Consider the following 12,627-nt stretch of genomic DNA (forward strand, 5'->3'; position numbering starts at 1 on the left):
CTGGAAGGGTAAATCAGCAACAGAAGGAGCTCCATCGATGGCGACCATATGAAGCTCACCCCGGGGTTCCCGCTGGGTCCTGTCTTCAAAGCTGATAGACCTTCAAATTTTCTCCTTAGGCAAGCCAGAACAGGTAAGTATGAATCAAAATTATCCGTAGAAGCTATTATGATGGTAGCAAAATATTATTCCTTTATTTAACACATTATGCAGATTGTAAGTCCATAAAAGTTCATAAAACCAAAGAAAATGAATATTGGGGATTGCTTTCTTGAAAGCATCACCACACCAAAGACGATGTGCCAGGCTCCTGGCATGGGCGTAGCCAGGGAGGCGGGGGGGGGGGGCAGCTGCCCCCTCTAAATCAATAAATATACGTAACTAACTGACCAATTGTGTCACAGATAACTGGTATTAGTATTTCGTATCCATCTCTTAATAAACAACACAACAGGATTTCGTATCCATCCTTAACAGGATGTCCTTTCAACCAACTTCTGACGATATAGACGCGAGCTAAGTTTCCACCCTTTAGACACCTTTGATTTTCACAAACTTAAGCAGGTGTGTTAAGTCTAAGAGCTCCACTCTCAATAGCCTTTCATAACCCCAGAAGCTGACATGCTTTTTCAACAGCAGAAGTTTGGTGGGTCCAAAGTGCCAGAGGCTCCCTCCCAGTCCGATTCTGCATCTTATTATAGGAGTCCTGAAAATGAATCGTGTCTCTCGGGCACCACACATTCAGCAGTGCTTGGGAGAACCAACAGGGAAGGACAGGTCTCCTCCTTCCACCACAGGGATACTTGGTAGGTGGGGGGCAGCTCCGGATTGAGGGGCGGGCTGCAAAGACTCCCGAATCCGACGCCCGGGCTCCCTTGGCGGAGCGCAAGTCGGGGCAAGGAGAGGGACGGCCCCTCTCCATGCCCCGGCTCCGCAAGCCAGCCAGCCAGCAGCGGAGCTCGGCAAAGAGGCAAGGGGCAGGCCAGCCAGGAGGGGGTGGCACCCCTTATCGCTGGCCCGCCCCTTGCCTCCATGCCGAGCTGCGCCGCTCGAAGGGGGGGCTATTTTTGGTGCTGCTGGGGCGGAGCCGCAGGGGCGGCCAGCGAGGAGGAGTGTCACCCCCCCTCGCTGGCCGCCCCTGCGGCTCCGCCCCAGCAGTGCTGGAAAAAAAAGTAAAAGAAAATTTTAATAGCCCAGTGGGCGGGGCTGCCCCCGGGCCCCCCTCCCCTCCCCTGCGACGCCCCTGACTGGGGGAGAGGGACTAGCTGGGGTTTTTGCCCCAGATGAAGCGGGGGGGGGGCGGTGCCATTCAGGCCCCCTGCCTATGTGTGTGTATACACAAATGTGTGTGCCAAACTGGGTCTTTGACCCAGGTGAAATAAATTTTGCCCCTGGATGGAAGCAGTGATTCTATAGGACAGGAATATAATATTACACCAGGGCAAAACTTCTAAGGGCCTGTCCATAGCTCGGCTTAATGTGGATTGTGAACCTCTTGTGCCTCCTTTAATTATGGATAATAAAGCATGAACCCACCCCCACCCCCCAAAAAGTGTCCCCGGATTCATTGAAAAAAATCTGGTAACCATAAAATAGACCTTACCTTCTGCATAGGTATTCTGGATCGGGAGGTCTTTGGTGTCCTTCCTCTGTGTGGAGACCTGTTGCACAGCAATAAAGATTGTGGTCTTCTGACTGCTGTTTTGCTCCTGCATTTGACTGGAACTTCCTTCTTCTGGGCCATTCCATGAAAAATGAGCCTGATAAGAATGCTAGATGAGCGCTGGACTTTGGAGAGGAAGATTCCAAACATGCAGTCTAACCATTTTTTTAAACAGCTAAAGACAAAAGAAGTTTATTTTATGGACCTTCTTTTCAAAAGTCCACCCACGTAGTCTTCACAGAAGTGTTCAAGTTAAATGTTTTCTGATGATTGTCCCACCCGTGACAGCATTTTTTCCTTAATTTTGTATCGTTAAATTTCTTAAACTTAATTCCTGATTGCATAGTTGTAACCAATAAACATTGATTTAAACAGAAATGCTGAGTTTATCATTGATTCACCTCCTAACTCACAGAGTTTTTCCATAAATCAAACTTATCTCAAGCTCCATGTCCTTTTTTTGTCCCACCCGTGACAATACTTTTAACATTTAATAAAATTGTCAAAAATATCCATAAAAATAATAAAAAATTAGTAAAATGTACAGTATCTAAGGTTAAAATTTAGGCACTCAAAACTAAAACCAATGTCTAATTCTATTTTTGAAAAACATATCTAATTATCAGTAATCGGCAGACATCCCATTTTGTCTCTTGTGCGAGATGACGGCTGTTAGGAATCTAGCAACCTGTAGAGTTATATAAGGGTCCACACCTTGGAGAACCCAAGCAAGACGCAGGTCAGCTGGCTTATCAGCAATGGACTGAATTATCGGATTTAATATACTGGCACGTATTGATCTGTACATAGGGCAATTGAACATTACATGCTGTAAAGATTCAGTTGATTTATTTTCACAGGCACACATAGGAGAAACTTGGCCCTTACTAAATCTATGACTCAGCACGTTCGATGGAAAAACATTAAACCTAGCTCTAATGAAGGCATAACGATGTGAAGCAACCGTGAGGTATGTGTTGTCACGTTTCAAGGATTATGGCACCTGGTCACTGTTTGAACAGCCATGCCCCACAAATAACCCAAAGGTGCATTTTAAATAAAAGGACACATTCTACTCATGTAAAAACACCCTGATTCCCAGACCGTCCACGGACTGGATTGAGAAGGCGATTGGGCCGCATCCGGCCCCCAGGCCTTAGTTTGGGGACCCCTGCCGTAGTAGGACAAAAGCAATTGTCTGCAGTAACTTTCCATTATTGCAGTAGGTGGCAGGCCAACACCATATTTGAAAATGAACGTATTCTGCAGCTTTGTTGCTTGTTTTCTACTGAAACACTGGCTACAGCTTTGCAGTCAGGACTACAGTGCATGTAATCAATAAGGCCATATTGTCAAAAGGTGCAGAAATGCTTAAAAATTGTGACAAGCAGCTTTTTACCCCAAACTTACCCAAGCTCAGCAACATTCAATGATGAGTGAGAAGTGAGATGTGTGGGTAGTGCAATACTTGATTAATAGTTAATAGCAATAGAAGAGTCTAAAAAGTCTGCGATTCGGCATACAAGCATAATAATATTTTCTTGTACCAACCAATTCTCTAAAGATGCAAATGATCTTGAAAAATTACCCCTAGATGGGACCTCTGTGTATACTCCCTCACCCCCAAATCCCTGGTGGTATTCTACCTATTTTTCTGTTTCTTGGCTTCTTCAGCTGCGAAATTGGGATTTGTAAAAAGCCCTTGCCTCCTTATTCCGTAGCTAAACTCATTACAGGTGAAACTCGCAAAATTAGAATATCGTGGAAAGGTTCATTTCTTTCAGTAATTCAACTTAAAAGGTGAAACTAATATATGAGATAGACTCATGACATGCAAAGCGAGATATGTCAAGCCTTTATTTGTTATAATTGTGATGATTATGGCATACAGCTGATGAGAACCCCAAATTAACAATCTCAACTTTGGGGTTTTCATCAGCTGTGTGCCGTAATCATCACAATTATAATAAATAAAGGCTTGACATATCTCGCTTTGCGAGTGGAAAATTAAATTTGAAACATTGTTAGAATATTCCACTTTTTTGCTCGTACTTAGCCTACAAATTAGGTTCGACTGTAGCCCATGTTGGTGTAGAACTATTGATTACTTGTTACCCCAGTGTAGGTTTCTGTGACTGAGGTTTAATATAATCATTCAGTTAGGGAAGCCAGATACCAGAGGACAGAGCTTTTGTGCTTTTGTCTGCTATAGACAATTAGTTCTTTGCTTGTCCTAAATCAAGCTGACAATCAATTTCACTGATGAACCGGAGTTCCAGTACTGTGAGAACCGCTCCCCCCCCCCAATGTTAAAAGTGTGGGATAGCTAGTCTAGTATAACCCACAAGCTTAAGATGAAGGGGTTAAAACCATAGAGTAATCTGTCCTGAAATACTTTGCCCCCTCACCTTGGGATGAAGGTAATCAAGAAGAGAAGAAGAAGAAAAGTTTGGATTTGATATCCAACTTTATCACTATCCGAAGGAGTCTCAAAGCAGCTCACATTCTCCTTTCCCTTCCTCCCCCACAACAAACACTCTGTGAGGTGAGTGGGGCTGAGAGACTTCAGAGAAGTGTGACTAGCCCAAGGTCACCCAGCAGCTGCATGTGGAGGAGCGGAGACGCGAACCCGGTTCCCCAGATTACAAGTCTACTGCTCTTAACCTCCTTCTTTGGAGGTCTTTAAGCGGAGGCTTAACAGCCATCTGTCAGGAATGCTTTGATGGTGTTTCCTGCTTGGCAGGGGGTTGGACTGGATGGCCCTTGTGGTCTCTTCCAACTCTAGGATTCTATTTGTTATAATTGTGATGGTTATAGCGCACAGCTGATGAAAACACCAAATTCACAATCTCAGAAAATTAGAATATTGTGAAAAGGTGCCGTACTCAATCCATAACATCTGCAAAGGGTTCCTGAGCCTTTAAATGGTCTCTCAGTCTGGTTCAGTAGGAATCACAATCATAGGAAAGGCTGCTGACCTGACAGTTGTGCAGAAAACCATCTTCGAGACCCTCCATAAGGAGGGAAAGCCTCAAAAGGTAATTGCAGAAGAAGTTGGGATGTTCCCAAAATGCTGTATCAAAGCACATTACTGGAAAGTTATGCGGAAGGGGAAAGTGTGGAAGAAAAAAGTGCACAAGCAGCAGGGGTGACCGCAGCCTGGAGAGGATTGTCAGGAAAAGACCATTCAAATGTGTTGGGGACTTGCACAAGGAGTGGACTGAGGTTGGAGTTAGTGCATCAAGAGCCACCACACAGAGACGGATCCTGGAGATGGGCTTCAAATGTCATATTCCTCTTGTCAAGCCACTCCTGAACAAGAAACAATGTCAGAAGCGTCTTACCTGGGCTAAACAAAAAAAGAACTGGTCTGTTGCTCAGTGGTCCCAAGTCCTCTTCTCTGATGAGAGCAACTTTTGCATCTCATTTGGAAACCAAGGACCCAGAGTCTGGAGGAAGAATGGGGAGGCACACAATGCCAGATGCTTGAAGTCCAGTGTGAAGTTTCCACAGTCTGTGTTGATTTGGGGAGCCGTGTCATCTGCTGGTGTTGGTCCACTGTGCTTTATTAAGTCCAGGGTCAACGCAGCCATCTACCAGGAGATTTTGGAGCATTTCATGCTTCCTTCCGCAGATGAGCTTTATGGGGATGCTGACTTCATTTTCCAGCAGGACTTGACACCTGCCCACATTGCCAAAAGTATAAAAACCTGGTTCAATGCCCATGGGATTACTGTGCTTGATTGGCCAGCAAACTCGCCTGACCTGAACCCCACAGAGAATCTATGGGTCATTGCCAAGAGAAAGATGAGAGACATGAGACTGAGCAATGCAGAAGAGCTGAAGGCTGCTATTGGAGCATCCTGGTCTTCCATAACACCTCAGCAGTGCCACAGGCCGATAGCATCCATGCCCCGCCACATTGAGGCTGTAATTGATGCAAAAGGGGCCCAAACCAAGTACTGAGTACATATGCATACTTCTGCTTTTCAGAGGTCCAATATTGTTCTATTTGCAATCCTTGTTTTGTTGATTTCGTTTAATATTCTAATTTTCTGAGATTGTGAATTTGGGCTTTTCATCAGCTGTACGCCATAATTATCACAATTATAACGAATAAAGGCTTGACATCTTTCGCTTTGCATGTCATGAGTCTATCTCATATGTTACTTTCACCTTTTAAGTTGAATTCCTGAAATAAATGTACTTCTCCACGATATTCTAATTTTTTGAGTATCACCTGTATCATCCAGATCCACCTGTGGCAAATATCATATTTCAGCTACATTCAGCCAGGATTGTTATTAAGCCATCTGGTTGCCATTGGTAACTAGAATGTGTGCCCAGCTGATGGGTAAGTCAGAGCTTATCATTCACAGCATACTCCCTAGCCCTTAGTGGGTAAAAAATCTAGTACTCATTGGACTTGGAAGAACAGAGAAGGTTCCTGTTTTATTTTGCAAAGAGCTCTCAGTGTGCATCATTTTTGCCTTGATTACTCAGCCAGTTTAAGGCCATTTAGTGGAACTGTCCTCTGCATTCTTGGAAGGTGCATTTGCTGCAGAGCCTTTAGGAGAAAACAACTGGGAAACTGCTTTTGCATTAGAAGATTTTGCCAGGCTGCTTATTGGATAGGTAGGATCTATGAAGGGGAGTCAAGGGTAAAAAGGATTCTATGCAAGTGTAGCCATGATTTTTCTGTGAGTCAGTTTGTGTTCCTTGAAAGCTAAACCATGGTGGGAAAATAAGTTCCCACATTTATTTTTAATTTTTTTGCTTTGGTTTGAATGTAATTCCAGTGCAGCTGTTTTTAACTCATTTTCTGAAGTCACAGAAATGTTTGAAAAAAACAGAGGTGGGTTTTGACTTGTATTCAGTGCCACTCTAAGTAAGTGCACTGTTAGTGAAAGGGTTGACTCTTGCTTAGTGGGACTTTCCTCCCTGAAGGGAAGCTCGCTTGCTTGCTTGCTTGGTGCTGCATTGGATACAAGCCTAAAAGCTTATGTAGGCCAGCTCGTATTTGTTTGTTTTTTGGAAGGCTGGTGACTCTTGTGAAGACTACTCACAAGGTTTCTAGCCACATCTTAAATACTTTGAATACAAATATATTGCAATGCAGAAATCTTATGTGTTATTCAGATAGGCCTTTGCTGTTCGAATTCCTTTTACCAACCAGTATTTATTGATACTGGAGGAAGAAGAAGAAGAAGAGTTTGGGATTTGATATCCCGCTTCATCACTACCCGAAGGAGTCTCAAAGCGGCTAACCTTAATTGTAATTGTGTATGATGTAACCACCTTGCTATATTTTTGTGAATGTATGGTTTATAAATATTTAAATACATGCATGCATACCACATAAATATGCACAGAGATGTATTTATATCGCAACATGGGAATAATCATCCTGGGTTATAGTTTTCTTCCCATAAAATGCTGGAATACAGACACCTCAAGTAATTTCCACTTTAGGGAGGGAAAATGAATTGACTATGGCATTTTGCAATGGTACAGTATGTATCAACATGTACAAAAATACATCTCCATGGTATCCTAATGTGCTCCAGTATCAGTTCCTAATCTAATGTACCGAACTTGCCAAACTCACTTCCTGGCTCCCTTTTGTTTCTCTCAGTGGAGGAAGAAAACTGAACACCTTGTATACCTTGGTGTTTTCTTTTTTTATTTAAATAAGCAGAAACCCTTCAGTGCTGCAAATGCAAAAAAACAAGGCAACAAAAAACAAACCAAATACATAATATATAACATGGAGGGAGAAAAGAACTTCATTGAGGGCAAATTGCATATTCCAAGTATCAGGTAAATGTTATGTGACCAGTTCATTTTGTTACAGTTCTACCGGACAGAGAAAGAGAAAGAAAATAACAAGGATTTTATCAAGTAATCAAACATGTAGTTAAGCACTTCAAAAAGCACATCAATTTAATTTGCTTTAGTTATGTTTTAAAACCTGCTGCTTTTCTACCAACTCAATATTGATTTAGTCTTTTACAAAATAAAGAAAGCTCACCTATCATATTCCCATCTCCTACCCTTTCCTGATCCAGAACTAATCTACACATCCAGTCAATGGATGCAACACACGACTACCATGCTACTCGATCCAAGTCACCTAGGATAATTTTTCATAGCAAAGATAAATAGAAAAAGGAGTTACTATACATGTTGCTCTATCTTACATGTTTGTATCCAAGCTGTAAACTCATATCCTTTTGAACTGACCACTTTCACCCCTCAATTATATACTTTTTAAAAAGACAAATTTTAGATATTAAAGGCATGTTATTCAAATCATTTACATTGAAGGCAAAGAATGTTATCTTTTCCATCTGAAAAATGATGGGCTAGGAACTACCTTCAGTCTGTTCCAGCTATCCACCACCAATCTTTTCTACATAACCAGCTTCATCCATTATCTACAGAGGAATTCACCACTTAAATAGTAAGTATTCTTCATCTCAAAGTAAACTGTCAAAGCCCAGAGAATGAAAGATAGTTGAATTTTGTTTAAAGGAATTTATTAAATTTTAAATATAGTTGAATTTAAGACGGCAGTTCATTTGAAATTAGAATCTTTTAGCTTATGTATTTGAACGCAGTTCTCAGATAACACAAGTTAGTCAAGCGGTCCTTGGAAAATAAGTCTGATGTAGCCTTGTTCACCAGAAAGCTGATGTGCGCAGAATGGACAGGCTGCATGAAAAGTGTGGGTACCATGAGGAAGAGGTATTTGGGACCAATAGGCAGTTGTCTTTTCTGAGCACACATGTCCACATGGGCTGAACGCGTGAGTTGGAGGGCCAGCATCCACATAAAATCCAGCTTCACATCCAAGCCAGAGCGGCACATAAGGGCCAACAGATCGGCACATGGGGCATTCCCGGTCCTTCCCATCTCTCTCTTCTTTGTTCCCCCAGTTGTGGTAGCCATGGACGTGGCCACAGTTCAGGTAAACCCAGGGTTGCTTTTCATCTACAACATCTTTCCTCTTCATACTAGGAAAGGCTAGTGTGTTGAAGCCCACAGGGCACTGAGGTCTAGCGGCATTTATTTCCTGTCTTAGAGCTTCCAGGTGCTTCACGGTGGGAGTGCGCGAAAGGCCTTCTGCAGTGCGCCACAGTAATGTTGCTCCACAGAGGTCAATCAACGAACCATCCTGAAGTTGGTTTGTTTCATTTTCAACCTGGAAGAGAAAACAAATACAAATGACTTAACGACTTACCGTATTATTCGCCCCATAAGACGCACCTACAGGTGAAACTCGAAAAATCAGAATTTTGTGGAAAAGTTCATTCATGTAAGCAATTGTTTTCATTAGCTACTGTAGTTTAATATATGAGATAGACTCATGACGTGCAAAGCGAGATATGTCAAGCCTTTCTTTATTATAATTGTGATGATTACGGCACACAGCTGATGAAAAGCCCTAATTATAACAAATAAAGGCTTGACATATCTCGGTTTGCATGTCATGAGTCTATCTCAAATATTAGTTTCACCTTTTGAGTTGTATTACTGAAAGAAATGAACCTTTTCACGATATTCTAATTTTTTGAGTTTCACCTGTATTTTTTAAAGGAGGAAAACAAGAAAAAAAAATATTCTGACTCAAACCTGGCTGTGAAGGAGGAGAAAGCAGCTTTTGGGCTGCATGTTCCTCCTCCGCAGCCGCCAGCGGCAAAGGGGACGACGCTATGGCGATTCTCCCCCTGCTTCTCTCCTCCGCTGCCTGCTGCCCCCCGCCTCTCGCCGCGTTCAGTGAGAGGCAGTGGTGGAGATGCTGCTGTTTCCTCCCCGCTGCCTCCATTTGCAAAAGCAGGCTTGTTTTTATGACCGGAGGCGGCGGGGAGGAACCAGCAGCATCTCCTTCGCTGCCCCCCTGCCTACCGCTTGACAGGGAGCCTTCGCTCTATAAGACGCACAGACATTTTCCCTTACGTTTTAGGAGGGAAAAGGTGCGTCTTATGGAACAAAAAATACGGTACTTAATATTTAAGGCCGAGGCACTTAATTTAAAAGAGGCATAGGCAACCTCGGCCCTCGAGATGTTTTGGGACTACAGCTCCCATCGTCCCTAGCTAACAGGTCCAGTGGTCAGGGATGATGGGAGTTGTAGTCCCAAAACATCTCGAGGGCCGAGTTTGCCTACACCTGATTTAAAAAATAAAAAAGGTAAGGAGACCAGAACATTGTTCCTCTGAATGGCTTTATAACACACAGTATAAACACTGGCTTTAACTAAGCACAGAAATAAAAGACTGGAGTTAGGAAAATGGAGTTTGTTCTATAACTGGCTACTTGAAGTAACTTCATAACAGAAGAAACAGTCTTGGTTTCAACAGTTCTTTTAAAACCCATCGCAGAACAGCCCACAACTGTTTTGTTTTAAAACTGCTTTAAAACTGTATGTGGATTTTATGGATTTTAAAACTGTATCTTGATGGCTAAAACTGGTCAGCCTGCTCCGTTCTGTCAATATTTCCACTGGGGCATCTCTGGCCTCACCAAAAATGCCCCACCCTTTACACCCCACCCCAGCCTGGAATTCTATGATGTTTCAGGCAACAGAGTCTAGTCACAATTTATAATTTCCCACAGTGCTTCCAGCATGGCACAAAGCATTTTTCTGTGGAGTTACTGGAAATTTAAAATGCATGACCTCTGGCAATATGTTTCTTATGAAAGATAATAGGTACCAATCTAGGTTTCTGCTTGCATTATATAGGATTGTATAAAGTCCCAGGTAGCAGGTACTGAAAAAGGAACTATATTCCAAATCTGAAAGATGGGAGGAAGGATGGGAGGGGATCGACACTTGGAAAACAAGACAGTGTTTGCAAAGAATGTCTTTTGTACTTCACCTTTCGTTTCACACAGAAAAGCAACAATATTAATTTAACAGCTCTTAGGACCAAATGCAAGGTGCTCATACTAACATAGACCCTCATTCTGCAAATACCTAGTAGTGGATTAGATGCTCTTGGAAATAGGGCAATGTACTCCAATTGTAGCATGACATCTTCACAGACACTGTTTACAGCTGCCTGGCAAACTTGCTATTTTCTCAGACTTACCATTTTCCCCCTCTGCTGAGCAGATCTTGTTTCACGGAGACTGAACACATTCCCACATACAGATATCTCCCTCCATACTCCTGGCTTGGAGTCTTCAGTAAATCCATTGCGCGGATGCATAACAAGAACCCCATTTGTGGTTAACCCATCCATTTGCCCATCCAAAGTCTTCCACTTGGCAGCTTTCTCCTATGGGGGAAACATCAACAAAACAGCTTTCATTCATTGTTTCTTTGCAGATCTGTTGAAAAGCAAGCTAATATGATAAAACCTGCATTGAGCAGCAGAAGGAAGCAGCCCCTTACCCCTAGAAAGATGTTTTTGGAGGAGTCAAAGCCAGCAGCATATATTCTTGCTGTGAAAGGAGGATTTCGTTCACATATGATTCTGCAAGCAAACCTTGAGATAGTGCTCTGAACAGACTGAGTCTCTGAATTGCTCTGGCTTCCGGGAACAGTATCTGTCACTACGAAGTCTATAGGGCTCTCTGTTGATCGTCCAATCTGACAAAAACAAAATGGATAATAGATTTAGATACACAGCACTCTAGCGAAAGTCAACAATTAATATTTCATCCCTGCCCTAACTAAGTCTCAAGTATGTTACCCTATCTCAATCTGTGACTTTTAGAGCCAGTGTGGTGTAGTGGTTGAGAGCGGTAGACTCGTTATCTGGGGAACCGGGTTCGTGTCTCCACTCCTCCACATGCAGCTGCTGGGTGACTTTGGGCTAGTCACACTTCTCTGAAGTCTCTCAGCCCCACTCACCTCACAGAGTGTTTGTTGTGGGGGAGGAAGGGAAAGGAGAATGTTAGCTGCTTTGAGACTCCTTCGGGTAGTGAAAAGCGGGATATCAAATCCAAATCCAAACTCTTCTTTAGTACTGTAAGCCAGACCCAAAGAACAGCCCCTTGAGATCTTTGGAGCAATGGGAAACAATACTATCCATCTATTCATTGAAGAAAGCATGCAGAAATTCCCAATGCAGGCATTTGTGAATCCAAAGTTACATTCCAGCAGCAGTTCTTCAATTAATGCCCTTGCTGTGATGAATCAGAGAGATTCATCACTCTGAGACCCTGGACACATCCCCGCCACGTGGTTGGGAAAATGGTAGCCTGAAATTACGAATGTTCTTTCGACACGCATATAGTCAGAACACAGGTAAGCTGCTCAGTTCCAACATAAACACAGATAGCCTCACACCCTTTTTAATGGCTGAAAACAATGGGTTGCCGGCTGCACTTGGCTGCAATCCAGGAATCCCCTATTAGGTAAAGCAAGCAACACTTTTCAGGTTTTATCAAAAGCTTCTGCAAAACCAAAACATTAATGTCCCTTAAAAAGTGGGGGGGGGGGATTGCAAGGATGTAGCACAGCAGACTCTTACCCAGCATAGCTGTTGAGAATTAAACCCCCTTCCTCTTTTTTAGTTACTGAAATGGGTTAAAATGGGTTTTAATGTATCTATGTGGGCTTTATTGTTTTGTTTGCTTGTTTGTAAGTTGCTTTGGGGTTGTCATGGGGAATGAACAGATTTAATAAATAAATAAAAATAAACTGATTAAGCAGCTATTGGAACCAGCACATCTCAAACGTTGTGTTTTTTATCGCCCTCGGTCAAAGTGACAGCCTCATTTCTGTCAAACCCACCCCCATTTCCAAAGCACCAAAGATGGCACTTTTATTTGCCCTGTTTTGAAGTGATCAAGAGCCAAGAGGTTCTACACGTTGGTCCACACGTGAAGGATCACAGGCAAAATGTTCTGACACCCTCGGCCCATCATGTCAAACAGCAACTGCAGCAAGACTTCTCCTGCTACTGTGATAACCTTTGGCCACTCACCTGGACTGTGTTCCTAGGCCAATA

General features: G+C 42.9%; 1 protein-coding gene across 1 annotated transcript in view; it reads right to left on the bottom strand.

Annotated features, from left to right (window-relative positions):
* Positions 1-7,424: 7,424 nt before the first annotated feature.
* The window catches only part of PELI1 (pellino E3 ubiquitin protein ligase 1), a 31,586-nt gene continuing 26,383 nt past the window's right edge, over positions 7,425-12,627 (bottom strand). The window contains exons 5-8 of the mRNA XM_033145600.1: positions 11,064-11,261; positions 10,759-10,947; positions 8,217-8,867; positions 7,425-8,175 (exon numbers count right to left, since the gene is read on the bottom strand). Of these exons, the coding sequence (XP_033001491.1) occupies positions 8,301-8,867; positions 10,759-10,947; positions 11,064-11,261 (954 nt within the window). The 3' untranslated portion in view covers positions 7,425-8,175; positions 8,217-8,300. The remainder of the gene's footprint in view (positions 8,176-8,216; positions 8,868-10,758; positions 10,948-11,063; positions 11,262-12,627) is intronic.

Source organism: Lacerta agilis, chromosome 3 (genome assembly GCF_009819535.1).
Source record: "Lacerta agilis isolate rLacAgi1 chromosome 3, rLacAgi1.pri, whole genome shotgun sequence".
In the NCBI taxonomy this organism is placed as follows: domain Eukaryota; kingdom Metazoa; phylum Chordata; class Lepidosauria; order Squamata; family Lacertidae; genus Lacerta; species Lacerta agilis.